This window comes from Mustela lutreola, chromosome 8 (genome assembly GCF_030435805.1).
Source record: "Mustela lutreola isolate mMusLut2 chromosome 8, mMusLut2.pri, whole genome shotgun sequence".
Taxonomy (NCBI): domain Eukaryota; kingdom Metazoa; phylum Chordata; class Mammalia; order Carnivora; family Mustelidae; genus Mustela; species Mustela lutreola.
In genome coordinates this window covers 15315951-15343820 of record NC_081297.1, presented here as the reverse complement: position 1 = coordinate 15343820, position 27870 = coordinate 15315951, and the positions used below count along the sequence as shown (strand labels likewise).

Here is a 27870-nt window from a genome sequence, read left to right as displayed (position 1 = left end):
ATCTTTTCTAAGCACTCAGTACTTAATTTCCAAAACTTACTGAAAATGACATAAACAAAGAAACCCAGCAGTATATAAACATAGTAATGTTAAAGTACAGTAGCAAAAAGCTCATGTCCTTAAGGAGATAAGACATATACCTGCAGCACAATTTGGGTCTAGGACAAAACCATTAAAAAGTACTAATATGTACTGAAAATTAAATGTGTTGGGAATTAGAAAAGAAATAAGTATTTTACTCTCTTTGCTTAAAACACTGTTAAAATGAGTTAAAACTACTTTGCCCAAAATCATTCAGAGAATTAGTGACAGACTTCTGAACAGAATCCATGTCATTTTTATTCCCCAATTCTATATTGCTCAATTCTATATAGATAAAGTGGGAATTATGATTTGCTTTGGAAGTTGTTAATATGAGAATTATTATGGGAACTTTATCCCTAAAATTTTTATAAAGGATTAAAATCATTTGCTTAGATGGCAACTGTCACAGTGTAATTGCTGGCATTAGGAAATTGTGAATGTGCTTCGTTTGTTCTACATATATTTTCTCTGAAAATTGCTAAATTAATTTAATTTTATGAAGAAGTCATATGCAAAAATCGCTTAGAAGAAAATAAATCCTTTTCACTCAGACTGGAGATCCAGATCTTAGTCTAAGTACTGTATACACTAGAACTATTAACAAGTGGACAGTATGCCACATGGTGTTTATTACGATGTGTGGCAATAAATTCTTTTGCAAAGCCTCATGCCTGTTGCTAAGTAGGCTGCATTTACTCATTCCAGTCCATCCTGCACACAGAAGGTGACTCCTTTTCCTCGTGGGTTACTTCCATCCTGTGTTCATTACCTTTGCCATCAGCTGAAGGTCGGAGCGCTCTGCTAACACTGCTCACTGAGCCCACTCCCTCTAGGCCTCACTGCAGGTCAGCTTTCAGGATCACATGTCTGATCGCCAGTCACACATGGGAGAAATTCCAGTGAGAACTGTCCTCCCTCACCCTCACTCTGAAAATCTGTCTGCCCTTTTCTTAAAACTTACCTCGCAGCTCATCATCTTACGAAGTCTTCACCGCATAACCTCAATTTTTAAAAATTGTTTTTTACTTCAGCCTCCTTAGTGCTTTATTTACTCCTGTTTATCCTGAATTGCTTGTTCTTTGAATCTGAGAGTTTCTGTAGTTAGATGGTGTCCCTACAGAGGCGTTACCCTTACCACAGGTCTTAAATCATATTAAACCCCAGTTGGTTGAGACCTACTTTCTTCTAAGTACATATATCAGTGGTAGTCTGTCTGCCTTCCTGAGACCTAGGGAAAACTCCCCTCTGTCTGTTCCCAGCATCTCCCCTCCCCATCTTCTAAAACTCTCAGACTTTGCGCCAGAATATACAAGAATTCCTACTTAGCAAATCACGTGCTTGGATCTGACTTTATAGCTAATCTGTGAGGGTAGCAAACATATTGTCCTCCTTTTACTTGGTAGGGGAGGAATTCAGTTTTGTTGAGGCTTAATTGACAAAATTGTAAGACATTAATGTGTACAGTGTGATGACTTGATCTATGCATCCCTGGTGGAAGATGTCCTCCATCGAGTTAATTAACCCATCCATCACCTCTTTGATATTGTTGTTGAGAATATTTAAGTTCTACTCACTCAGCACGTTTCACTTTTACAACAGTGTTACCAACGACAGTTACTATGTTGGATACGTTAAATTCTCAGGCTTTATTCATCTTTACCACTGAAAGTTTACACCTTTCGCCAGCCTCTCCCTGTTTCCCAGCCCCTGACCGCCAGTACCCAAATATCACTCTTAAAAATGGCCTTCTTTCAGTTTTTCCAGTATAAATTGTTGTTTTGCTCCTTAACATGATTTTCCCCCATCAGAGTCCTTAAATGCACTGGAAGACCAAGACTTAGATGCTCTCATGGCGGATCTGGTGGCAGATATAAGCGAGGCTGAGCAGAGGACAATCCAGGCACAGAAAGAGTCATCTCAGAATCAGCGTCCTCCCGCATCCCTGGAGATGCCAGACTTCAGCGGTGCAGGGGCTCTTGGTTACGGAGCAAATGTCACTGCAGTTAGTGTCAGCCACTATGAGAATGACTTACCTCCCCCACCAGCTGACCCCATGGTAGACCTTCCTCCGCCACCACCACCGCCAAAACCTCTCTCTCAGGTAAGTGTGTGGGGCAAAGATGGCAGAACTCTTCACTCTGCTACCTCTGCTTCCCGTGATCTTTGACTTTCTTCAAAAAGGACAGTTACACTTATAAGTCTCTGGAGTTCTGAGATACTTAAAAAACAAGGATACCGAGTACACTCATTGCAAAACCAGAATCCTCCATGAAAAGGCATTGGTGTGTATAAAGAATATATTGGGGCCGTATTCAGGAGTGAATAGAGCTTGGCTAAAGTTTATATTTGTATGCAATGTTCCCTGACAATACTCAGTTTGGGGGTAATGTTTTATTATTTTGGCATCAACTGTGGAGCTGATAAATACATATCTGTATCCATGTGCTAGCCTGGTACATAAAGAATTGTAAGCATTCCTTACATGCTTCTGAATTTAATTAAATGGGATTTTGTTGAATCTGGCAGCTCTGTTCAGTGGGGCAGAGATACCCGTGAGTCATTTGTAGTGTCGTATTTGGGTGAGGCAGTTGTGACCAAGCAGGTGATGAGTCTTGGTATTATCAAATTTCTGAACACTGGGAAGCCATACATCTGGGAAATTTATATCATCATTTGGGACATTAAGTTATAATATGTCTTTTATAGAATAAAAAGAGCACTTTTAAGGATTTTCCTTATGGTAAGCCACTTGAAAAATACTTAAAAGTAAGAACCCTGCTCTGTCTCCTGTGGCTTGCACATTCTTGTACTGTGTGATGGTGGTCAGTATTCATAAATATGACCCTCGTAACGCTGAAAGTTCCTACAGTGTCTTTTGAATGAATAATTATTAAATATAAATCAAACATTGTCATACTCTATCACGTGCATTGTTCTATTGTGTACTTATTGTAGAAAATTATTTAAAAATTAGTGATCCATGCAGAGACTCTTTTATTCCCCAGCTTTACTTCCTAATCAACATATAACACTGTTTAATTTTAAGGTGTATAACGTGATGCTTTGATACACATATGTACTGAAATATGATTTTTATATGAAGGTTAGACACACCTCCAGCACTTCACATTACTTTTGTGTGTATGTATGTGGTGTGAACCCGTAAGATGTAGTCTCTTAGCAACGTTCAAGTACACAATACAGTGTTGTTAACTATAGTAGCTGTGCTGTACATTTTTAGATTCCCATAACTTATTTGTCTTATAAATGGAAGTTTGTACCCTTTGACCAACATCACCCCATTTCCCCACCCCATCCCAATCACTGGCAGCCACCATTCTACTTTCTGTTTCTGTGAGTTCGACTTTTTTAGATTCCACATATAAGTGAAATTATATGGTACCAGTCTTTCTCTGACTTACTGCACTTAGCGTAAACCCTGTAGATCCACCCATGTTGTTGCACATGGCAAGATTTCATTCTTCTTTATGGAAAAATATATTCCTTTGTACCTCTACTACATTTTCTTTATCCATTCATCTATTCATCCATTCATCTTGTTTCCATGTCTTGGCTATTGTGAATAATGCTGCAGTGAACACGGAGAGTGATTTCACTTTCTTTGGATATATACCCAAAAGTGGAAATTTGGGATCATACGTATTTTTAATTTTTTGAGCAACCTCCATACTTTTTTCCATAGCGGCTTTACCAGTATACCATCCTACCAACAGTGCAAAGGGGTTCTCTCTTTCTTCACATCCTCCCCAACACTTGTTCTCTCTTGACTCTTCAACAACTGCCATTTGAAAGAGCAGAGGCTCTTAGGTAGCATCCGTGAAGATTTCTAGGAGGCCATGATTTCCTGAAACTACATGCAAAATTGAATGCACATGTAAAGCTTTATGAGCTTTCTGGCTTTCAACATATTCCTAAAGGGGTTGGTGGCTCAAAAAAAAAATAATTAAGGATCATTGGTGTAAGAAGATGTATGTCTCCTTTCAAGTGATTGGGATGTAACCAGAACAACTCATTTCCTCATCATTATAAATAAGTAGGAGAAAACTGAATGGGAAGAAATCAGAAACGGGGATAAACCATAGGAGACTCTTGACTCCAGGAAACAAACAGGGCTGCTGGTGGGCAGGTGGGTTGAGGAGATGGAGTAACTAAGTGTAGGTGTTAAGGGGGGCATGTGATGTGATGAGCACTGGGTGTTACATGCAACTAATGAATCATTGAACACTACATCAAAAACTAATGATGTATTGGCTATTGAATTTAAATTTAAAATAATAATAAATAAAAGAGTGTTAATCCTATTCTTGGAATATTTGCTTACAAAAATCAAAGGGCTTTGGGGCTCATAAAATATTTCAGTCTATTTTCTGCCTACTCATGTGTTTTGGTCAGTGTTTTCTTGGTGAATTATAAGTTTGAGTCTAAGTCTTAACTTTTAAGAAGGTTAGTACCCCTTTAGGAATCGGGTAAAAACGGGGAGTTCCAGAAAATGAAAATGCACGCCGATCCGGAAGAATGTGTGTAATTTCAGGGAGTGCTCAAATCCCTTGAGATTCACTAGCAGATTCCTCAGGTCAGCCCTGTCTAGAACCACTTAGAGATTTGTGTGGACCACATAGGTGAAGCACTTCTAGAGTTGTCATAAAATCTTTGAAGTTACTAGCCCCAAGATACAAAGTGTGGCTGTCTTCTACATCTTTGGGCTGAAGATTTTTGTTATAGTCATTTAAATTCTGAAAATCAAATGTGAAATTTGATGCCCCCAACAGAGACTTCTGTCAGCATAAGGTAACTAAGACGTTAGCCATGGCGTGGGTACCTCCTCACTGCTCTTGTCTAGTGGACTGTGTTGAATGTGTTGCTGTTTTACAGGAGGAAGAAGCAGCCCAGGCCAAGGCTGATAAAATTAAGCTAGCATTGGAAAAACTGAAGGAGGCCAAGGTGAAGAAGGTAAGCCGTGAATCACGTTTGCATGGGCAGTTAAATTAATAACATGGTATTATGCTGGATGATAAAAAAAAGAAATAAAATTTCAAGTGGTATCTTCCAAATAGTTGTAATTTTGTGAAAATTTTAGTAGAGATAATCACATAGTTTTACTTTCTGTGACATCAGTTAGCTCATTTGTGCCTGATAAGTCAGGACTCTGTTAGTGTAAATGTGGAAGCTTCCAAGTTTCCATTCCCCGGGGCTCCCTCTTGGGTTCTGCTCAGGTGTTCTGTAATAGTAAGTGGCGCCACCTTCTGGACGCACCTTCACGGGGTCAGAGCTCAGCTTCCCATTGGCCTCACCTTGGCATTTCCATGACTGCTTTGTGCAATTCTGACAACCTCCCAGGCAGCCTACAGCCCTGCCACCCGCCCTAGATGTCCTCCTTATGTCCCGAGATCCCAAATGTTGTTTTGGCTAGTGCTCTGGGTTCAAAGCTGCATAAATTTTGAATGACCTGCTTAATCCTAGTTTCCCAATAAACCTGCAATTTTGAATGTTTTCTGTAGACTAGGTTTTCCAGGAACACATATATTATAACAAAAACACGTGAATTTAACCTCAGTAGAAGCACATACCTAGTAACAGTTAACTGTTAATAACAGTTAATTTGGTTACTTAGGAGAAAGATGAAACGCATATCCTGAATATCTTCCTGAAGCGTGTATCAGGTCTAACACCACGTAAGAACTTTTTACTTCTAGTTGGGTGAAGAGCATTAGACTATGTTCCTACAGCACCCCTCCTGGTTCCTTGAATGAAGGTGTTCAGCACATGTTGAATGATATTCAGTAAATAGTCCTTGACTACCCCTGGATCCAGACATTCAGGGTTCATCTATGAGGTCTTCCCAGACCAGTCTGTTCCCATTCATTTTAAACATGCATGCACTTTTTAGCATTATTCTTCCCAGTTCTCTACATTGATTAAATCCTGTGGCCAGTTACGGGAATCACACATCCTTGGCTTCCCTGCCCATCTCTCCCCTCGTACTAACCTTATTAAACCCGACACGCAGCTCTCCTCCCATTCACCTGCTCTTGGCACTGGGCTTCCCAACAGCACAGTCACACACACCCGCTCACCAAAGAAATGATCCCTCTTTCCTCTCCTTTAAAACCTCCGATACCTCTTTCCTCAGCCACATTCTCTCAGCTAATGCTGTTGCTGCCTGTGGCACTGAGAAAATAGAATTACTCAAAGGAAAGGTCCATAAGCTCGTGACATTCTTGCTTTCCTGCCTGCCTGCACCTGTGACAGAGAGTCCATAGTCTTTCCTGTTACTGTGGATGAACTGTTATGTTTCTGTGTGTGCTCCACTTCCTGTCCTGTCTCTCGTCCCTCTCATGCTAAAGCCTCCCACGGAACCCCATCTCACACAGAAAAGCCCAGTCCTCACAGCAGCATAAAGCGCCTCGATGATCTGGCTGCCCACTGTCCCCCACCACCTACACTCCATTCTCACTACCTGGTCTCGCCACTGCTCTTCACACACTCCAGGTATGCGCTGGCCTCAGGACCTTTGTGCTTTACCGTGCGTTGCCTTGAAAGCTCTTTCCCAGATTCCAGTGGGTTTTCTCTGTTCCTCCCCTAGGTCCGGTCACCCACTCAGTCAGGTCTCTACCTGACATTGCACATACACCCCCAATACCCGCAGCACTTCCCTACTTTCTTTTTCTCTACAGTGCTCATCACCGTCCAACATAATATCCTCCTACTTGTTTATTCTGCTTATTGCCTATGTCCACTCCCCACTCCCACAGAAGTTCTCCCAGGGAGTTTATGTTTTCTTCACTGAGGTATCCCCATCTCATAGAACAGGTGCTGGGTTTACAGAGGCAAAGCAGTTCAGGTGTGGTCCCGGCCTATGTAGAGTTAAATTCTAGAGGAGGAGTAAGTGTTAGGAAGGAAGTAAAGCAGAAAAAAGTGATGAAGAGTGCCCAAGTCACTTGTAGATGGACCTCGTGATGGGGAGGCCCTCTGAGGAGGCAGCACTGGAGCAAAGACCTTGGCAGCAAGAAGAGCCCAGCTCCCCAAGGGTGTGTTGGCGGAGCATTCCCAGGCAGGGTTGTATGGCCGTTGCTCCGAGAGCCGTTGAGTAGGAGGGAAAAGGGAGGAGGATTTGAGGTCAGCGACGCAGGTCAGGCCACACAGCCTCACGGACCCGAAGAAGAGTCTGGAAGATATTATATAAGTGCATTGGGAAGCCATTTGAGGGTTGGTTTGTTTGTTTTAAGATTTTATTTATTTATTTGACAGACAGAGATCACAAGCAGGCAGAGAGGCAGGCAGAGAGAGAGAGAGAGGAGGAAGCAGGCTCCCTGCTGAGCAGAGAGCCCGACATGGGGCTCGATCCCAGGACCCTGGGATCATGACCTGAACGGAAGGCAGAGGCTTCAACCCACTGAGCCACCCAGGCGCCCCCATTTGAGGGTTTTCAACTAGGGATAATATTTTATTTTTAAAGATCATCCTAGCTGCTTTGTGGAAAATGGATTGTAGGGGGAAGGATGATAAGCAGGATGGCCCTCTGTGCAGCCCACTCCAGCCCCGTAGCTCGCTGTCCCTAACTGTGGGCTGCCCTGGGCCACTGACTTTACCTGTAAGATAAAACACAAAAGGAAATTACTTAACTATTTTAAACCACTGGATTGTTTATAAAAAGAGGGCCACGTTGGCTGTATTTTCAGAGGGGAAGTGAAAAGAGAAGTTGATTGTTAGATAAAAAGGTAGGACAACTAGCTTATTCAGTTGATTTGCTTCTACTGGAGGCTAAGAGAGGGTTGGTAGATAGCAGCTGTTTCCTGCAGTGTGTCGGAAAGCCAGAGAACTTCTCCATAACTTCGGTGGGTAAATGGTAACAGAAAACCCAAAGCACAACCTATTTTCATTCTACAAAGAAGATGTAAAACAGAAGCCACTCTGATCAGTGGGGAAAGAGAGGAAATTAAGAAGCCAACTTGTGTATTTGGTCTGATTTCAGAGGTTCCAAATGTATCCCTTACAACAAAGCTTGTGAGCATAACCGAGACATACTTGCCCGTTACTGAAGTAACCAAGATGGGCTTCTACTAACCTTGCAACGTGGAAATCAAGTCTGTTTGAAGGACTTTGCCCTCAAGTGTTCTGTAGGGTGTGGACTTCATTTTGATTGCCAGTGATGTGCACAGCTTAGGTTACAAAGTTTTGGAAATGGAAAACTGGTGAATTTCATATGTTTGTTTGTTTGTTTGTTTGTTTTAAAGCTCAGTGACACAGGAAAACAATTGTGTGTACATGTTTAGCACAGAAGCAAAAAAAAAACCCTATGAAGGATTTAGGTCTAGCATATTCTTTTATTTAACAACTGGCAAAAGAAAAAGGAGAAATAAAAACCATAAAGTCTTTACTGTAATAGTTTAGAAAGGGAGGTTTTTCCATGCTTCATCATTCTACTCTCTAGCAAATAGCAACGATATGAAAAGTGCTCTGCTTGCTGAATCACGTAACTGGGATCTAGCAATATTATGTGTTGGTATAGCTACTCCTCAGCTTGTAAATGTGATAGAAGCTGTTAAGAGTAGTAAAAATAATTTCTTCTTGCTAAAAATCGCCAGCGTTCTCTTGTTGTTTTTTTTTTATTTTCTAAGTTTTGTAATTGTAGATATTTGTAACTACATGTGGATTAAATTTGGTTTGCAATTTCTGCCAAAAAAAATTTTAAAAAACAACCTTTCATCATTGTCAAATTATGTGGTTTAGGTTTTTTGCTCTGTATTGAAAACAAAACAAAACAAATGTTTTTTCTCAAGAATCCCTATACAAAAATGAAATGTGATCAGATATCATTAAATTTTTCCATCAGGGAGATTAAGTCTTCTCAATCCTAACATTGGCAGTGTTTCTTAGGACCTATAGCTACTCTACAGCAATAATTCTTAGCAGAGAACAGTGGGTATACCTTCCACATACAGAAAATAAATGATAGTGAAGAAAGCTCGCTATTTGAGGATTTTCTGTTTTTCTGTGCAACCCTCCATGCTTCATTTCTCAGGTCAGATAAGTGTATTTTTGACATTGTGGCACTTGGGCCTATCATTTTAAATATGTCAAAAGACAAACATACAATACCAAAAAAAAAGCAACTATTCAACAAGAGGTTTCTGGGCTATAGATTTTGCAGGTTTTCAAGGGAAAAAACAGTATCTTCCAGATAAACCTGGAGTAAAGGTCTAATCTGAATGATCCTGGGGAGAGGACTTTTCCTGCCCTGATGTCTGTGTGTTTGACTCTCCGTGTGCAGGTGTTGAGAAGGCCTAAATGCGCTTCAGTTTGTGGTCCCTGCCAGCCCCTCGCCCAGATTTCTATCTCCACCCAGACCCTTGGTTGGTTTCCGTAACTCTGCATAACAGCCCACAGGAGCCGGGCTCTTCGTTCAGCTCACTGCAGAACGTGTTCAAGATCAGATTAGGTGGAAGTGGGACAGGAGGGGCCCTTTCTCAGCGGCTCAGAACCTGACCCAAACTTTTGGGGAGGAAGAAAAATGTTATCAATTGTATGGCCTCTTTAGTCCCTCTATTCATATTTTTTAAAAGATTTTATTTATCTGAGAGAGAAAGCATGTGTGTGTGTGGTGTGAGAAAGAGAGAGAGAGAGAGAGAGAAGCAGGCTCCCCACTGAGCAGCAAGCCCGATGCAGGAGTCGATCCCAGGACCCTGAGATCATCCGGAGCCAAAGGCAGACGCTTAATATATTGAGTGACCCAGGCACCCCATGCACGTTTTTAATAGTGACAGGTCTTACTTAAGTAGCCAGCACCAACCGTAGACAAACAGAATGGGCAGAACTTGTCTTAACTATTTCACCCTTCACTTTTCAAGTTAGAGTAGAAATTTAAGCAGAGTTGTATCGAGTATTTCTGGTTGGGGCGTTTCCAGGCCTCCCCTGGGGCTGAGGATAGTGTGTGTGGTTGCAGCACTGCGGGCCAGTGGTCAGGCAGTGTTGTCTGAAAAGGGAAAGACAACATTTCTTTCTGGCCTTGCATTCAAAGACAGACTCCAACTAGACCTGCTTCCCACTTAATTAAGTAGGATTAGTGATCGTGGTAAAGAATAAAATAAAAGTACAGTTCTTCTCAGAAGGTTTTGTAGGAAATCTTCGCAAAACCTAAGTGTATAGTGAATGAGTGGGCACATTTCCAGTGTTGCTTTTGCAGACTGGATACATAGCACCATTATAACCAGTAGCACTCATAAATAACAACTACTGTAATTAGAAATACATTATAAATACACAGGTGTTAGAAAAAATCCAGACCCTAGCTGTATTACATCATGAATTAATTCTGTTACATTACATCAGAATCATGGTCTCTCGGGGTAGGGGGTGGTCAGAAGATTTAATAACTTAGCCAAGTTGCCTGGGAAAAGCCAGTGAAATCCTATGTCCTTATTGAAGATAAGTAAACTCGGCTCCCACCATACCCTCTAGATTTGGAATGGGAAAATGACTAATTTGACTGTGAAATCAGAAGAATAGAATTTTTAAAAACTGAAATGAAAAGTAAATTTGATCACTGATTTGCCTTCATTCCTCCATAATAGCTTGTTTCTCAGTCTTCATTCATTTTGCTTAATCCACCTCTAATCTCAAAGACGTTCTGCTGTGACACAACCTTTTCGACCCTGTAAGACCTCTCAGTGGTGCTACGTCACTTGTACACCTGACCTTCAAAAGAGTTGTAAAGTAACCAGCTTGGTCTTGCTTGTATGTTGGAACCCTCGGGTTGCATGAACTAGGACTCAGCTCCAGCTGGGCAAAAGAGAATTTATTATAGAGACCCTTTCAATCAAGACATGTTTCTGCGCTCTAGGATGAACCTGGACAAGTGCCGGAAAGATGTCACAAAAGCACAAAATCAGCACTTCTTTCTGTTTTCTGTCTCCTTCACCAGAATGCAATGTCTAAAGGCTGGGCAAGGACTTCACTATGTGTGCAGTTGTTTTGTTTTGTTTCATTTTGTTTTTGTGAATTGGTTTCTCTATACCTGTATTATTAGCACCTTAAATAAGTACTGAGCATACAAGTTCATAGTGAGTGACTTTGCCAGAACGTATTCTTACCTAAATTCACAGAAACTGTAGCAGTTTTGAAACCTTATGTCTGTGGCCTTCCCCAGTGACTGGAATTTACTGGCTGCTCTGTGACTCTGTCCCCAGCTTGTTGTCAAGGTGCACATGAATGATAACAGCACCAAGTCACTGATGGTGGACGAGCGGCAACTGACCCGAGATGTTCTAGACAACCTTTTTGAGAAAACCCATTGTGACTGCAACGTAGACTGGTGTCTTTACGAAATCTACACAGAGCTGCAGATCGGTAAGTCTTATCCGCCGTGAGAGACTGTGTTCCAAAAACACAATTTCTGGAGCACAGTTTGTGGGTTTGCTATATGATGGGTTTGGGCCTATTATTAAGAAGAATTTGGTTCAAGGCTATAAAGACTTGCCATAAATCACTCCCCTTATGTCAGATTCAGTGCTTGCCTCTTTGTTTCTCTGCGGTGAAGAGACTCGGATTGTTGCAAGGGACCACAGCATTGGAGGATGACAGTATTGTCATTGCCACTTCTCTAGTGGCTCCATAAGGAAAAGAAAGTGACAGGATGATACCTCTCACTGCATGCTTATGAGTAAATTGAGCCGATTTGGGGAGGACCTGAGTGTCTATAGCTAATATCCTTTAGACTTTGCTTCTTTTTTTTTTTTTTAAAGATTTTATTTATTTATTTGACAGAGAGAGATCACAATAGACAGAGAAGCAGGCAGAGAGAGAGAGAGGGAAGCAGGCTCCCTGCTGAGCAGGGAGCCCAATGCGGGACTAGATCCCAGGTCCCTGAGATTATGACCTGAGCCGAAGTCAGCGGCTTAACCCACTGAGCCACCCAGGTGCCCCTAGACTTTGCTTCTTTATAGCATAACTCTGCCATACATCAGTGTTCATTTCCCTTTCCATTGTCCCCACTCCCTTTGTCTAATTGAGGAGGCTCAGCCCCAAAGAGCAAAAGACAGTTGGTCAAAATGGATGGAGTTTAAAAAAAGAGAGAGAGAAAAATAAAAAGGCAATTAAAGAAATACCCTTGCTTCTTCTCATTGTTAAGATTACTCAGAGCAGTTCCCCCCGCCCCGCCCCCGCCCTCAGGAGAGCTTGGTGGAATACAGAATAGTCTGCCTTAGAAGCTTTCAGTGAATTTTTTTTTTCCTGAAGTAAAAGTTCTACAGTGAAATAACCTCTTGAAGTACTTTTCAACTCCTGGAGTCAAATAGAGAAATGAAAACCTTCCTTATGTTTAGGTGTAGTTCCAACATGGATACATTTTTGGGGGGTCTTAGGGGGTGATGTTTTAGAGCACGTATCTCATGTCTCACAGCTTCATTCAAAGTTGTTCGGCCAATTACTACTTCATGGTCCTCCACATGGATAGGAAGTTTACCGCCATCTGGGACTATTTAAAGTCAGAAATGCTAATAAGAAAAAAGTGCAGTGACTGGCCATTCTACGATATTGTATTTTTATCTGTCGTTTTTTTTTTTTTTATGGCAAAGGAGTTGAAGACCTGACACTGAAGAAGAAATACAATAGGGGTTTTACGGTGTGACATCATGTAAGAATTAGGGATTTCTAAAAACCAGTGAGAGGTGGGAAGCATTGTGTTTAACTCAGTACTAGTTTATTTCTCTATTGGAAGGCCTAATGTCTTGGGTCCTTAAGAATGCTTTTTCTCGTTTCATCAGAAAGGATTTTTGAAGACCATGAAAATGTTGTTGAAGTCTTATCAGACTGGACAAGAGACACAGAAAATAAAGTGCTGTTTTTGGAGAAAGAGGAAAAATATGCTGTGTTTAAAAACCCCCAGGTAAGATAACTTGTATATAGGTAAACCATATAAAGATGGAAGATTTTATTTTAGGGTCACCTGTATACTAATAAACGTGATTCATTATCTCACAATATAGCACAAATGTATTCCTTTCAAAAAACACAAACCCAACTCTTCGGTCACACGTCAACTAATAGGCCCTTGAAAGATTTGGAAAGAAAAGAAGCCAATTTGTTTCTTTGGATTCAGCATCTCTGTCTATTGACTAATCCTCTTCTTCTGTCCTTATTTCCATTTGGCTACATTAATTCATTGTACCTTGATGATTCACTAAGGGTCATTAATGCTTCGTGTTTTAAAGACACTCCTTTTTGCTGTTGCTCATATTTGGTGCTTATTAATGCTGGGATAACTATAGAGAACACCTAGAAAATGTGCTATTTATTGTGATTTAATTCTACAGTCTACATAATAAAAAGCATTGTTCCCCTTCCTTCAAGTCATATGTACAAGGATATCACAGAACTAGGGGTCTTTTCCTGTTGGGGCCTCCAGCCAACTGTAATTGCAGGAGAGTCATTAAGTCTTTTTGGAAAGTCAAAGAATGTTAGACTCAGAGGAGATCACTGGATACATCCAGACACCTTTATATTTTACAGATTTAAAAAAAAAAAAAGAAAGAAAGAAAAAAAAAGTCTCAGGGTGCCTGAATGGCTCAGTTGGTTAAGTGACCAACTTTTGCTTTTGGCTTGGATCATGATCTCAGGGCCCTGGGATCGAGCCCTGCATTGGGCTCCATCCTTAGCGGGGAGTCTGCTCGAGGATTCTCTCTCATCCTCTCCCTTTACCCCTCCTCCTGTACACTTTCTCTAAAATAAGTCAGTCTTTAAAAAAAATAAAAAAATAAATGAAGTCCCCTATCACTAGGATGCTCTCAGCTTCCTCATGAGAAAATATTCTTTTCCCTGCCCTGTGCTTTTTTCTAGAGTCATCTCTAGGTTTTGTGCTGTAGCACTGACAACAAAGCAATTAAGTACTATTGTCTTTTTACAAGTATTGAATAGTAAAAGTATGGTTGACCCTTGAATAACACATTGGGGGCTCAGGGGGACGTTAGGGCCATCAATCACCTGTGCAGTTGAAAATCTGTGTATAACTTTTCACTCCCCAGAAACTCAATTACTAATTCCCTACTATTGACTGGGAAGCCTTACCAATAACATAAACTGTTAGTTAGCACATGTTTTGTATGTTATATGTAGTATATAATGTATTTTCACAATAAAGTAAGATGGAAAAAAGAAAACATTATTAATAAAATCACAAGGAAGAGAAAGTATGTTTATAGTCCTGTACTGTACTTATTGAAAAAAAAAAATCTGTGTATAAATGGGCCCTGAGTTGTTCAGAGATTAAGTGTACAAAGTTTTCAAACTGTAACTACCTTCAATGGCATGATTTAATGCCTATATTATTTAGGGTACCATCTCAGCTTCTGTAACAAGGAGACTCCCCAAAATCAGTGGCTCTCATCCCTGTCTTTTGCTGAACATATGTAGGCTTTTTTCTTATATATTTACCTACAAGTACAATTGCAGGACCACAGCTTATGCACATATTTAACCTTAGGATAAAGTTCGAACAGTTTTCCAAAGTGATTGCATGATTTGCCTTCATTATTGTTGAATGAGAATTCGTGTTATTCCAAATCCTTGCCAGTCCTTGGTGTTGCCATGAAAAAAATAATAAATTTAGTTATTCTGTGAGAATGTATAGAGGTATCTCCTGTGGTTTTAAGTCAAATTTTCTATTGCCAAAGATTTGAGTACCTGAACTATCATCCATGTTAAATGTTCGTTTCTGTGAGGTGCCATGATTCTTAGCCTCTCACCGGCTTGAGTGGGGGGGCAGGATGTGGCTCTCACAATGTCTCTGCACCTCTTTATGTTTCTTTTCTCTCTTGGATCTTGGCCCCTTGAGTCCTGGTTGCCTCCATTGCTCGCCAAAGCCTTTGCACAGATTTTTTTTTTTTTAAAGATTTTATTTATTTATTTGACAGAGAGAGATCACAAGTAGGCAGAGAGAGAGAGGGGGGGCCCGATCCCAGGTCCCTGAGATCATGACCTGAGCTGGAGGCAGCGGCCCAACCCACTGAGCCACCCAGACGCCCCTGCACAGATGTTTTTTAATCAGCTTTTCTAGCTCTTTTTGTGGAGCTTTGGTCTAACTGCAAGCTACTTTATCAGAGGAGGAAGCAGAAATCCTCCTGCTGAATTCTTCTGGATAATAATATGTTCTTAAAAACCATATAAGTCGATTCTTCTAATTGACAACCACAATTAAAGACCATAATGGAAGTGGAAGCGCTCTTGAAGTTGGTGATTTTAAGTATTTCCATTTCCTCAGTGTTTGGTTGGATAATCTGTCTTTTCTGATCAGTGGTCCACATGAATAGCTACTTCAGCATGCTGACCACAGGACTCTTTCAACTTGTTCTTGAAGTAGATTGTGACCATTCCTGTGTTGATATCATGACTCCTAAAAGGGAGGCTTTGTAATTTTGAAATACCCACAGTCACTTTGTAAGAGCTGTATGCTGAGACCCTTTGATCGTTTTTAACAGGAACATTTTTTTAAGTTTACACCTTAAAGGAATAACAAATCCTAGAGAAGAGTATTTCCAGAGGAAGTTTCTTAGGAAGCACAATCTGGAGATTCTTTTAAGTGCCTTAGATTTTCTCCTTAAGCAGTGTCTCAAGCAGTTAATTCAAAAATCCAGATATATCTTGTGTTTCATATTTGGGTTGTTAGTTATTTGTCATCATTTACACATAGTGGTGAATCCCAGAACAGAGTACTACATAACTGATACCTGCTTCCGCTCCTGAGTCCGGGCTACAGCTGTGAGCCTACAGACTTGATCTTCAGGCCCAGCTGGATTAGGGCACTGTCTAGGAACTATGTCAAGTGTTAGTTAGAAACTGTGCATGAAGAACTAGATTCAACCAGAAATTATCAAAGGAAAAGGCTAAGACTCTGAACAATTTATTTGTTCTTCTCAAAAAGTTTCAAAATATTGAAAGTCTTTCCTATATTGACTTATATGATGAAACTTTAATGGAATTCACTCTGTTTGCTTGGCGATAGCAGATGTTGTAGAATATCCGCTTACATGAGTAACCTACACTATTTATGGGAGAATACAAAAATGAAGATTATCTTTGCTGTTACAGCTTTAACATGAGAGCAGTGTAGGACATAGACCGTGGACTAATGCCATCTCAAGATTAAGTCCCAGTACACAAAATGCTCCCGACAGTACAGAAGAGCCTTAGTGAAGGTGTATGCTGAGAAGTTTAGTTTTGTAATTACCACATTAGTTCATAAAACCCAAGGTCAGAAGAGCAGTGAAAGTAGGAACTGGGCAGTCAGTTAACCCTACAGTTCTAACCATAAGGCAAAAAATATCCTGCACACAGATGCAGAGAGAGTGCAGCTCTAGGCAAACCACAGATCATGCTTGCTGACAGTTACTGACTACAGAGCAATCTTGCCCTGATTTAGGGTGAGTGAAGGGAAAAAACCAGCATTGTGTTTATGACAAAACAGAACCTGACCGGAAATAGCATCTGAAAGACCTTCTAGACAATATATCAATACAATTAAGCAACTGCAGGATTCAGAAGAAAATTGTAGAAAATTATTATCTTCAGTAGAAGGCGGTCAGATGTGGTCCAAATAAACCAGTGGAAAAGGTAACTAAATAAGAGTAAAAAAAGGAGAATGGGAGAGAAAAGAAAGGAAATGGGAAATTAGAGTCGGGTCTGGAAAATGCTGAGATGGGATAGAGGACCAGCTGCTGTGGAGCACAGGGAGGGCGGGGAAGTTTACTCGGAGAAACTAATGTGCGAGCATTCACTTGGTAAACCTGTGGCGGTTAGCCAGGGGAAGAGTAGAGGGGAAGCAAGCACTCTAAGCAGTGGGTGTCCACAAAGTCCAAAAGGAAAAAGGGACATGCATCTGGATCATAGGAAATGGTCCTATGGCTGACCATAGAGCGGTGAGCATAGGGACAGGGAGTCACAGCGCATTCAGATAAACTGGTGAAAAAGAAACTTGTCAAAATAGTATATTAATTAAAATAAAAACAAGTCAGAAACAAATGTTTCCAGTCACAGTTCATGTAGTTGTAATTGTATGCGATTCATTTAAAGAGCATTTTCAGGCAGGTTGGTCAGTTTCCAGCATTCCGTTATTTTTAAGAATCCAATTACGACCATCAATGCCTACTTTGCCTATTTTTCTTTTATATTAGACTGCATTTCCCTGCCACTGTGCGATCTAACTTTGCTGTCATGACTGAAGCTGTTGAATAGAATGTGCTATACTCGTTGTTGGCACACAAAGCTGAGCTTTAGACTTTGTTCTTGCAGAAAAATGATTCATGGAAGTAGAGATGATGAGCAAAATGCCGTCTGCCAAAGGTTATGATATGAGAGAAGGTTCTGCAACCACTGATAATAGTCAAGGGTACTGTTCGTTGTAGTCAGACTTGGGGGTACTGTGCTGATTCCTGCCATCTCAGGGTCTGTCAGAGCTGATGGAGTCCTCACCCCTGTAGGCACCCACTGTTCCTGGACGAGGTCCTTGTCTACCTGGCTGGGAGCAGTACAGTAGCCAGTAGCATTAAGCCATTGGTTTATATGCACTTCACTCATCAGTACCTCACCCCAACTCAAAACTTGAGGAATAGACGCCAAACAAGCAAAACTGGCTAAGAATGAAATCAAGAAGGGCACCTGGGTGGCTCAGTGGATTAAAGCCTCTGCCTTTGGCTCAGGTCATGATCTCAGGGTCCTGGGATGGAGCCCCGTATAGGGCTCTCTGCTCAGCAAGGAGCCTGCTTCCCTTCCTCTCTCTCTGCCTACCCCTCTGCCTACTTGTGATCTCTGTCAAATAAAGAAATAAAATATTTTTTTTAAAAATGAAATCAAGATAAAAAGAAGAAACTTTAAAAAGTCTGAGAGATGGCCCTGAAGTCTTAAAGATGGATTAAAAACTTACACACTATTAAATACTGAGAGTGTATCAGAATCAGTAAGATCTATATGCTCACATCCATAATTTTTCAACACTAGTTTAAACAGATGCAAATAATGCAATGAACAGCATATTATGGATCTTGCCATCATATTAAGGAGGCTAAGTATAGTTTCATGGCAATTTGATTTCCCACCAGCAACCATGTGGGGAGAGAGGCAGGAGTGGAGATTCCAAGCCATAGTGCAGGATTATCAAGGCCCAGAATCAAGGTAGTATCCCATGGCCAAGGATAGAAAGACCCACTGAGGCTGCTGTGGAGAATGCTACGGGGACAGTGGTGTGCAGGGCCAGGCTGATGGGCCTGCCACACTGCGCTGACCTTTTTCAGCTTCATAAACAAGGCATTTTCTGTTCAAATGTGCCTTCTACAAAACTGCCTCTCCCCAGAAAGCAGTCTCATGGAATGGCCAACACTTTGGGTCCTAAAGTCAGACGGCTGGGATTTGAATCCTCACTCCACTGCTTCGGGGTAAATACCCAATAGTGCAATTGCAGGATCATAGGGTAACTCTATTTTTAATTTTTTGAGGAATCTCCATACTGTTTTCCAAAGTGGCTGCACCTGCTTACATTCCCACCAACAGTGTAAGAGGGTTCCTCTTTCTCCACATCCTCTCCAATACTTGTTGTTTACTGTCCTATTAATTTTGGCCATTCTAACTGGTGTAAGGTGGTATCTCCATGTGGTTTTGATTAGAATCTTCCTGGTGGCTAATGATGATGAACATTTTTTCATGTGTCTATTAGCCATTTGCATGTCTTCTTCGGAGAAGTGTCTGTTCATGTCTTCTGCCCATTTTTGACATGATTATCTGTTTTGAGTGTCGAATTTGAGGAGCTTTTTATAGATCTTGCATTGCTTTTTAGCTGTGGGCCCTTGAGCAAATCATCTAACTTCACCAAGTCTCTATTTTCTTGTCTGAAAATGGAGATAATTTGTTCTTAGAAGTGTGTGGTGAGAATTAAAGGCTGTCATCCACACAAAGTGTAGTAACTGTCATTCTTTTAGTTTGCTTCATCATAGAGATCAGTCTGGAGAAGAGAAGCGATGGAGGCACATGGGAGGATGGTAGCAGCTCTCCAGAAGGCATCAACGATGTTCTTGGATCAGGGTGATCCCACTGGAGCCAGGCCAGACTTCGATCTGGGACAGTGGTGCTGTATAATCTCAGAAGTTTTGGGCAGGCACTCAAAGAAGTATGATTAGGAGTCTAACCTCAGGGTACCTGAAGTGGTTCAGGACAAATTGAGTGGGTAAGGGTTTCATCCCTAGGTTCCCCAGGATCCCAGGCATTTGCTCAAGGACTACCAGCAAACATTTCTTGAGCATCTACATTGTAATGGAATTAAGCCAGGGAAGGAGACTGTAGGTGAGATACAAGGCCAGTGGCTATGTGCTGGATGTAATGGGCAGAAGGAGCAGGAGTATCTAGGAACTACTGTGAAAATAAAAGAAGCAGCCAGCATTCTTTAGGAAGTGAAGTCCATGCAGAGGCCAGATGGGTGACATGGGGATACCCTGCTTGGCTGGGTGCCTGGAGGTAGGTGGTCAGTAGCCAGTGAACTAGAGCCAGAATGCTGTGGGCTGAGGAATCGTCGTTAGCCCCATATCCTAAGCACCAAGAACAGAGTTGTCAGAGATGGGGACCTGTTCCAGCCCAGGGCCCAGGGTATAGACTTTACGGGATATAGTCTGATGAGCAGGAAAATCCCAGATGAGGAAGAGGAGACGTCATGTTCTACTCGTTAACAACTGTGGCTATTCTATAACTGAGAAAGTTTCCCAACGCTTCAAATGTCCCAGAAAATTAAGTACTTTCTCAAAGAGAAAGAGTCTGAAGAAATTCTTTTTTATTTCTAATTTGCATTTCAAGTAGGCTGATGACTAGGAGAAGAGAATAAAAGGATGGGGTGTGAGGCCACATGGAATCCCACAGGGAATGGGGGACAGGCCTCTGTGCAAGCCCCCCACCCAGTATTTATTAAGACCTGGGGCAAGACTGGATTGAAAGCTTACATACCATATATCTACATATTTAAAGTTCTAAATCAAATTAATAAGCAGTTAAATGTGTTCTGCCCTCCTACCTTAGGGCCTTCATGATGACCTAAAAGTTTGGACTAGTATTCTTAGATTTCTTTGAGTTCTGTGCAAGGTGGTTTCTTGGAGCTGCTCATTGCCTGCCTCTGGACTGCCTCCCTCCACCCATCCCGTCCATCCTGCCCCATGGGAGCCTTGCATGCATGATGTGAACCATCCAGCCCAGAAAGTAGGCTCCAAGCAACCCATCACTCCCGTGCAAATAGCTGCCCCTTGGCCACCCTCTGAACTAGGATGCACACTCTAACAGTGCCATCTGCCCTCAGGAAGATGGATGTAGGGAAGAGTCTCCTGGTCATTTGGGCAGGGAATTCCAAGGCCCTGGGTTTGTAGAGTGTGGACTGAAATGTGGGAGGGTCATTGGCTCCAAGCGGGCATATCCTTTTGGCCCCATAGACTTGTCGCATGTCAAGTCTGTGACTTGACAATATATGTCACTATATCACAAGTGAGTAGGGGAGTGGCTGGGTGAAGGTCAGAGCAAGGACCCCCTAAAGAGTGGAGTCAGGGTAGGGGCCCCTCTTGCTCAGATGGTACTGCTTCTTTTGGGTAAAGTGGGTTAGTACACCTACTATTTATTTATGTATGTATGTATGTATGTATGTATGTATGTATGTATGTATTGGAGAGAGAGTGTGTGTGTGCACATGCACAAGAGGAAGGAGTAAAGGGAGAGGGAGAAGCAGACACCCCACTGAGCAGGGATCCCAACACAGGGCTCAATCTCAGGACCCTGAGATCATGATCTGAGCGAAGGCAGACACTTAACCAACTGAACCATCTGGGCACCCTTGGACACTTAGTATCGTAACAATAGCAACTTTATTTAAAAAGCAGCTTAGTTTCTCAGCCTGGTTGTCATTAGAAAGTTCCTCTTCGCAGTTGATTGGAAGCACAGGGTTGTCTGCTATTCCCAAATAAGCGTCAGCTGTTGAAGCCGAAGTCAGCTGTGACCTGAAGAGTTTCGTTTTCCCCGGGGTTATGCTGACACAAAGTCCCACTATGCAAAGACCAGTGATGTTGTCTGAAAAGCAAAAAAGAGGTGTCAGAGCTGAGGCGTGTGTCCAGAGGTCGAACTCCCCAACATTAACATTAGCCATTCTTCTTGCCGGGAGCCTGAACAATCCATTTTTCAAAGAAGGTACTGGCAAATCAGTTAGTATAAGGTGGCTTGCTTGTTGAATTGCTTTTTATTTCTTTTAATAACATATTTTATTTTTCTGACTTCAGAAATAATGTCAACTTATTGTAAAGAAAAAAAAGGTGACAAACAGAAGAAATGAAATTTAAATTATCCGTAATCCTGCACTCCAGCAAGGATCATTGTTGATATTTTAGGCAATGTTCATTCCATCCTTTGTTCTGTTCCATAACTGAAATTTGGCAAATCTCCATAACTGAAACTTGGTAGTTCAGTGGTGTCTGCCCGAGTGAGGAACAGAGAGAGAAACACAACCTCATTCTGCTCCTCAGGTGCAGAAGGGTGCCAGCCACTGAGGGAGAAAATTACCTCATGGCGTCTTTCCGCCGTTCCTTTCCAACCTCCCTCTCCCACCTAGGTTCATCTTTGACAATCCAGGACCAGGCCCAGCAGGAGGAAGTCTTAGAGTAATCACATCTGGTCTCCAGTATGGCTTCCTATTTTAAAGGAAAGTCTACCCCCGGCTTCAGTGCCCTAAAGCCCCACCCCAGCCAGTGTGGGTGTGTGTAGCAGTTAGTGTTCGATGTATAAAAGCAGCCTCCGAATCCCAGGGGCTAACAGCCACAGACATTCCCTCTCTTCTGGGTCCGCAGGTCATCCTTGGCTCCAGAATGTGAGTCAGATCTTGTCTCTTCCGTCCTCAGACCAGCAGCTCCCAGTGACACATTCTTCTCATGGTGAGCAGCAAGAATACAGGAGGACGTTTGGAAACACAGGACATGGCCTCTCGAGTCCTCTGCTCAGAATTAATGCCCTGTCCCTTCCATGCACATTCTGTCCATTCCACCCACATTCTTGCTCTGTCAAAGCAAGTCCCATGGCTAATCCCAACACAAGTAGGGCAAGGACATGAATTCTGCCCATCGTAGGGGGAGGCACTGCTCCATCACCTGATGACAGGCCATGGGTATATTCTGATACAGTCAAGAAGAGAAGAATTGGAAGGGACAGTCTGGTCATTAGCTGTGCTCCATTTGTCCACAGGCATAGCCAGACTGTTCACTGGTGGCTTGAAGATACCCAGTCCTTAACTACCTCCTGGCCTTGGAACATGCTTCTCTTCCTGCCTCGAATGTTTTCCTCCTTCCTTTTCCCTATCTGAATATGGAACATCTTTCAGGCCAGTTCAAACTTTGACCTCCTCTGCAAAGTCTTCCTTGACCATTTCTGCCTACAGTGGTTTTCTTCCTCACTGAAAATCTATAGAAATAGCTCATTTTGCATTTATTTGTACTGTGTCTCATGTAGCTCCCCATCTACAGATCGTAGCCATCTGTTTATACATTTCTTCTCAATGAGACAGAAAAAGATTCTCAGGAACCAGGAGTATTTTACATGTAAATGGTGCTCACAGGTATTTATTCATGGGCAGATACTGCTTGGTTTGTTCTTAATTCCAAGAAGGTGGTATTTTTAAAATAATTTATTTTTAAACACATTTTTTTAAAGTAATGCTGTTTCTTTCCTTTTCAGCTACCCCCAAATCTTGCATTTTCAGCTGTGGAAAAGGGAGCAAGCTGTAACCGAAAGTCTCATTTCCCATTTTGAAGTTCTCTTATTGCTCAGCTCAGATGATCCACAGTCCCCTGTGTAACAGATAATGAGTTCACTCTGAGCTCTGCTCTTTGCCTCAGAACAGCCCAAATGGAGTTGGCTGGCGACCCGACTGATGAAAAGCTCTGACCCCAGGGCAATCAGTCCGTTCTAAGGTCTACGCTCCCCAACTCCAGCTCGGGTTTACTTTGTGTTTTTTCCATTTTCTTTTAAACAAAAACAGTATAGCACCATCTCTTGGAGAGGAAAAAACTTACTCTGAAGCTGAAAAAGTGAGAGGGGGGTCTCAGAGAAAAATCTCCGAGCAAGGACACAACTACGAATCCTGACTCTTTGGGATACCCTCATCAAATGAGGCCCTTTGCAGTTTGGAAAGGTTCTTCACTTACCTGTCCCTGCAGAATGTGACACATGTTCCCCTTTTCCCAGATGATGAGGAAAACCTCTTGCTACAGAGTTTACTCTTGTTCTCTGTTCATTCTTCCAACTCACACATAATTCCCATTTCCAGGACTCTCAAGGGAAGAGTGCTTGCAGACAGCACTCTGCCTTCATTTTTATGACTGCTTGTTTTGTTTTGTTTTGAGAAAATATACATAACATGGAACTTACCACTGTAATCATTTTTAAGTGTAGTTCAGGGACATTAATTGCATCCACACTGTTGTGGATCTGGATTCTCTCCTATGGTATTTAGAGCATTTTAAAAAACTCAAAGTTTTGGCACTGATTGGACTTAATCCTTCTGCTTCCTTATCTGTAAAATAGCAATATGCCTCTGTTTGGGGGTTCTTGTAAGTGAGATCTCGGCGCAGAGTTCGGGCAGGTGGTGTATGTTACCTGTTGTGATTAATCATGGTCTTCAACCCAAACATGTAAAATAAAAAGAGTTTCAGAACCCTAGGTGGTAATCACACTGATTCATGATATACTGTCCTTTCAAATAAGTAAAAGTCAAAAGTCTCAAAAAAACATATTAAAAGATAATGCAATAAGAATTATCAAAGTAATTGTACTTGATTTATTTCCTCTATTTAAGTAGGCAAATCACCATTTTTATGCATCCTGTTTCTTAGAAATGTCCTGATTTTGCTTATTTTGTTTGCCTCCACTCTGCTTCCTTCCCCTCTGTCCAGTACACTCTGTTTTTAAAAAATATTTATTTATTTACTTCCTTATTAAGTTTCTATTTTAATTCAAGTGTAGTTAACATACAGTGTTATATTAATTTCAGATGTAGAATATAGTGATTCAGGAATCCCATACGTTACCCAAGGCGCGTCACAACAAGTCCCCTTCTTGATCCCCACCACCTGTTTCACCCATTCCCTCACCCACCTCCCCTCTGGTAACCATCAGCTTGTTCCCTGTAGCTAAAGGTCTGTTTCTTGGTTTGTCTGTCTGTCTCTCTCATTTTCCTTTGCTTGTTTCTTAAATTTCACATATGAGTGAAATCGTATGGTATTTGTCTTTCTCTGATTTATTTCACTTAGTGTGCTATCCTCTAAATCTACCCATGTCATTGCAAATGCGTGATTTCATTCTTTTTAATGCTGAATAATATTCCTTTGTGTATATATACCACATCTCTATCCATTCATCTATCATTGGGTACTTGGGCTGCTTTTTAAATTGGGTATTGTAAATAATGCTACAGCACATGGTGGGGTACACGTATCCCTTTGAATTCATGTTTTTTTATTTTGGGAGGAAATACCCAGCAGTGTCATTACTAGGTCATAGGGCAGTTATATTTTTAACTTTCTGAGGAATCTCCACTCTGTTTTTCACAGTGTTTGTACCAGTTTGCATTCCCACCAACAGTGCAGGAGGGTTCCCCTTTCTCCACATCCTCGCCAACACCTGTTATTTCTTATGTTGTTCATTTTAGCCATTCTGACATGTGTAAGGTGACAGCCCATTGTAGTTTTTTAATTTGTCTTTTTCTGATGATGAGTGATACTGAGCATTTTTTCATGTGTCTGTTGACCATCTACGGTACACTCTGTTCTTAAAATTCAGTGTCAGTAAAAATCATGCAGGAAGCATGTTGGAATGCAGATATCCAGGCCCCAACCCAGAAGTTCCAGTTCAGTAGGTGGGGGTCCCGGGAACATGCATTTTGCTGAGCATCAACCTAGTCTGGGGAATCACACTTGGAGAAACATCCTTGTGATATAAATAAATATTTGTGTCTAAATTCAGGAGGGTCCTGGGCGCCTAGGTGGCTCAGTAGGTTAAGCCTCTGCCTTCAGCTCAGGTTATGATCCCACCGACCTGGGACTGAGGCCCACATCGGGCTCTCTGCTCAGCGGGGAGCCTGCTTTTCCCTCTCTCTGCCTGCCTCTCTGCCTACTTGTGATCTCTCTCTCTGTCAAATAAATAAATAAAATCTTAAAAAAAAAAAAATAGATTTAGGAGGGTCCTTATTTTAGTTACTGTGCTCCAGAGGTATATGTTCTAGTTTTAATAAATTTTTTCACGCATTATGTCATAAAACATTTTCACTTTTAAAATCTTCAGTGTTTTAATTATGATTGTGGTCACTCATAATAATCAGTTTGTATGTTGATACCTCAGTTATAGTGACTGTGTGAAGACTAACCCTTGGATACTCTTGATTTTCTGGAAACATTCATTTAACATTTAATTTCAGCCATCTCATTGATATTTGGTATTAACAAAATATGATACATAGATTAATAACAAACTCCACTTAGAAACGAAGCACTCATTCATTAATGCTTTTAAACCATGGTCTTTGTAAGGCTAGTTTTCTTTCCAGAAGTGCCCTTTCTTCTTCCGTCTGTCCCCAGAAGGTGCCAAGCAGCAAACTCCATGCTGTGATTGACCCAGATGGTTTTTAAAAATTAAAAGTCATCACTGGCATTTATAAAACTCCAGATTTCAGGGACACTTGGGTGGCTCAGTCAATTAAGTGTCCCTTTGGCTCAGGTCATGAGCCCAAAGTCCTGGAACCAAATCCTGCATTTGCATTGGGCTCCTTGCTCAGTAGGGAGCCTACTTCTCCGTCTGCCTGCCATGCTTTCCTCCCCTCCACACACACACATAAATAAATCTTTAAAATGAATAAATAAATAAAACTCCAGATTTCAGTCTTCTCTTAATAAGCCAGAATATCGAGTTCACAAGGCCTTGGGATATCACATGACACCCACGAGCCAGAGAAGTCTGCCTCTTACACTTAGAGCACAGGCTCCCCCTGCTATCCAGACCCAACCTCTTCCACAATATTGGGGTCTCCCAGCCTCCAGCATTGGGCACGTGTCGTAGACAATGGAATTTAACAACTAAATGGTGTCATATCCTTTGCTAGTGTTTTCAGTCTTACGTTTGTGTCCTCATTGACCATGCACAGTAGCAAGATCAGAAGTATTCACATAAGCCTCAGTGATACTATAGTCAGCACAGCATAGGGTATGAGTCTGCCCAGCTCCCACCGACCTATGCTGTGGTTCCCACTTCATTTCCTGTCGGTGTGTGCTCTCCCTCCAGCAGGACCATGAGTTCCCTACAGTGGCTAGCATGGCAATGAACACTTTCTGATCTGCTCTTTTAATATTTTTTTAATATTTTATTTAGAATTTTTACCTGGATAACAAAGGAAAAAAAGATGGAAAAAAAGATGGAAAGGAAACAAACGAGAAAATGAATGCTAAGAACAAGGAATCCTTACTTGAGGTACGTGTAATTTTGCTGAGTGGAAGAAAAGAGAAGGGTATTAACTGTATCTATTTTTAAATTATTTGCTTCTTGGAACAATGGGAGACCCTGAGACACACTGAAATTTTAACTTGGGGTTTTAAAATCAGATTATTACTAAATTATAGCTATTTAGATAATTAAACTGGTTCTTTGAATCAGTTGTTTAAAAGTATGGCTTCAGACTATATTTTACTTTCATGAAGTTGGGTTAGAAATTCTTGACTAAAACACTTATGAATCCACAAAAAACTCATCTCCGAACATTCCATGTTTTTCTTTACTTTAGTGTTCCATTGAAGTTAGAGGAAAGGGGTTTCTAAACCTTCTTTACAATTCTGTGATGCTCTTCCAGTAGCCAGGTGTGGTAGGAAGTATAAACTTTGGAGTTGGGAGACCTGGGCGTAGCGGAAACACAGTATCCATTACTGTGCACCCGTTGGTGATTATCACTCTAGAACCATGTTCCAGAAGTTCATCTGACAGTTTTTTCTGAAACTCCTAGTGAGTTTTCACATACTAGCCATGCTAAAACTCAGGGATCTGTTCCCAGCACACAATGCAGGTGAGTGCAGAGATCGCCGGTCACGGGTGGGCGTGCTGGAGCCCTGGACAGGCTTTCTTCACCCTTAAACAGTGTTTTGACCTTTTCTTGAGTTCATAGATTTGAGGCTTCTTCTGAAAACTCAGAAGACCTGGTGACACCTGGGCCGCTTTCACAGCCGGAGCCAGCTCACTGACATTGACGAGCACACCCTCCCCTTCACCAAGGTCTGGCTGGGCTCCCACACAGGTTTCTGTCCCCACCAAGTTCTCCAAGCCCTGTACCAGATGGGAGAGCACAAGAACCTTCTGCTATCCCTGAGCTCCTGAAAACATGTTGCAAATTCTGCTTTGTGGGGCAAAGAGCGCAGTGGGTGTTTCCTGCAGAGGCCCAGCCGTGGTGATGATGTTCTCTGCTTTTACCAGGCTCCAGGTGGAGCTGAGCAAGAGAAAGCTCCAGGCGTCCCTAGCAGCAAGGAGACTCAGGTCCTGAGTATACCTAGCAGTGACCAATGACGGGGACTGACAGACATGGATGGGGAGGGTGAAGTTTCCTGACAGCCATTTGTTTATCATCATTGCTTGTCCATCAGCTGTAAATCAGGGACTGCTTATGCCTTGATTTATACAATTGCCTCAATAGTTTTTGATATAGGAATTCAGCAGTGTATTAAAAGCTGGATGTGAGAGAAA

General features: G+C 41.7%; 1 protein-coding gene across 2 annotated transcripts in view; it reads left to right on the top strand.

Annotated features, from left to right (window-relative positions):
* The window catches only part of APBB1IP (amyloid beta precursor protein binding family B member 1 interacting protein), a 114256-nt gene that overhangs the window by 58951 nt on the left and 27435 nt on the right, over window positions 1-27870 (top strand). For both annotated transcript variants that reach the window (XM_059183886.1, XM_059183885.1), the window contains 5 exons: window positions 1893-2185; window positions 4978-5055; window positions 11292-11451; window positions 12867-12988; window positions 26515-26613. In XM_059183886.1, the coding sequence (XP_059039869.1) occupies window positions 1893-2185; window positions 4978-5055; window positions 11292-11451; window positions 12867-12988; window positions 26515-26613 (752 nt within the window). The remainder of the gene's footprint in view (window positions 1-1892; window positions 2186-4977; window positions 5056-11291; window positions 11452-12866; window positions 12989-26514; window positions 26614-27870) is intronic.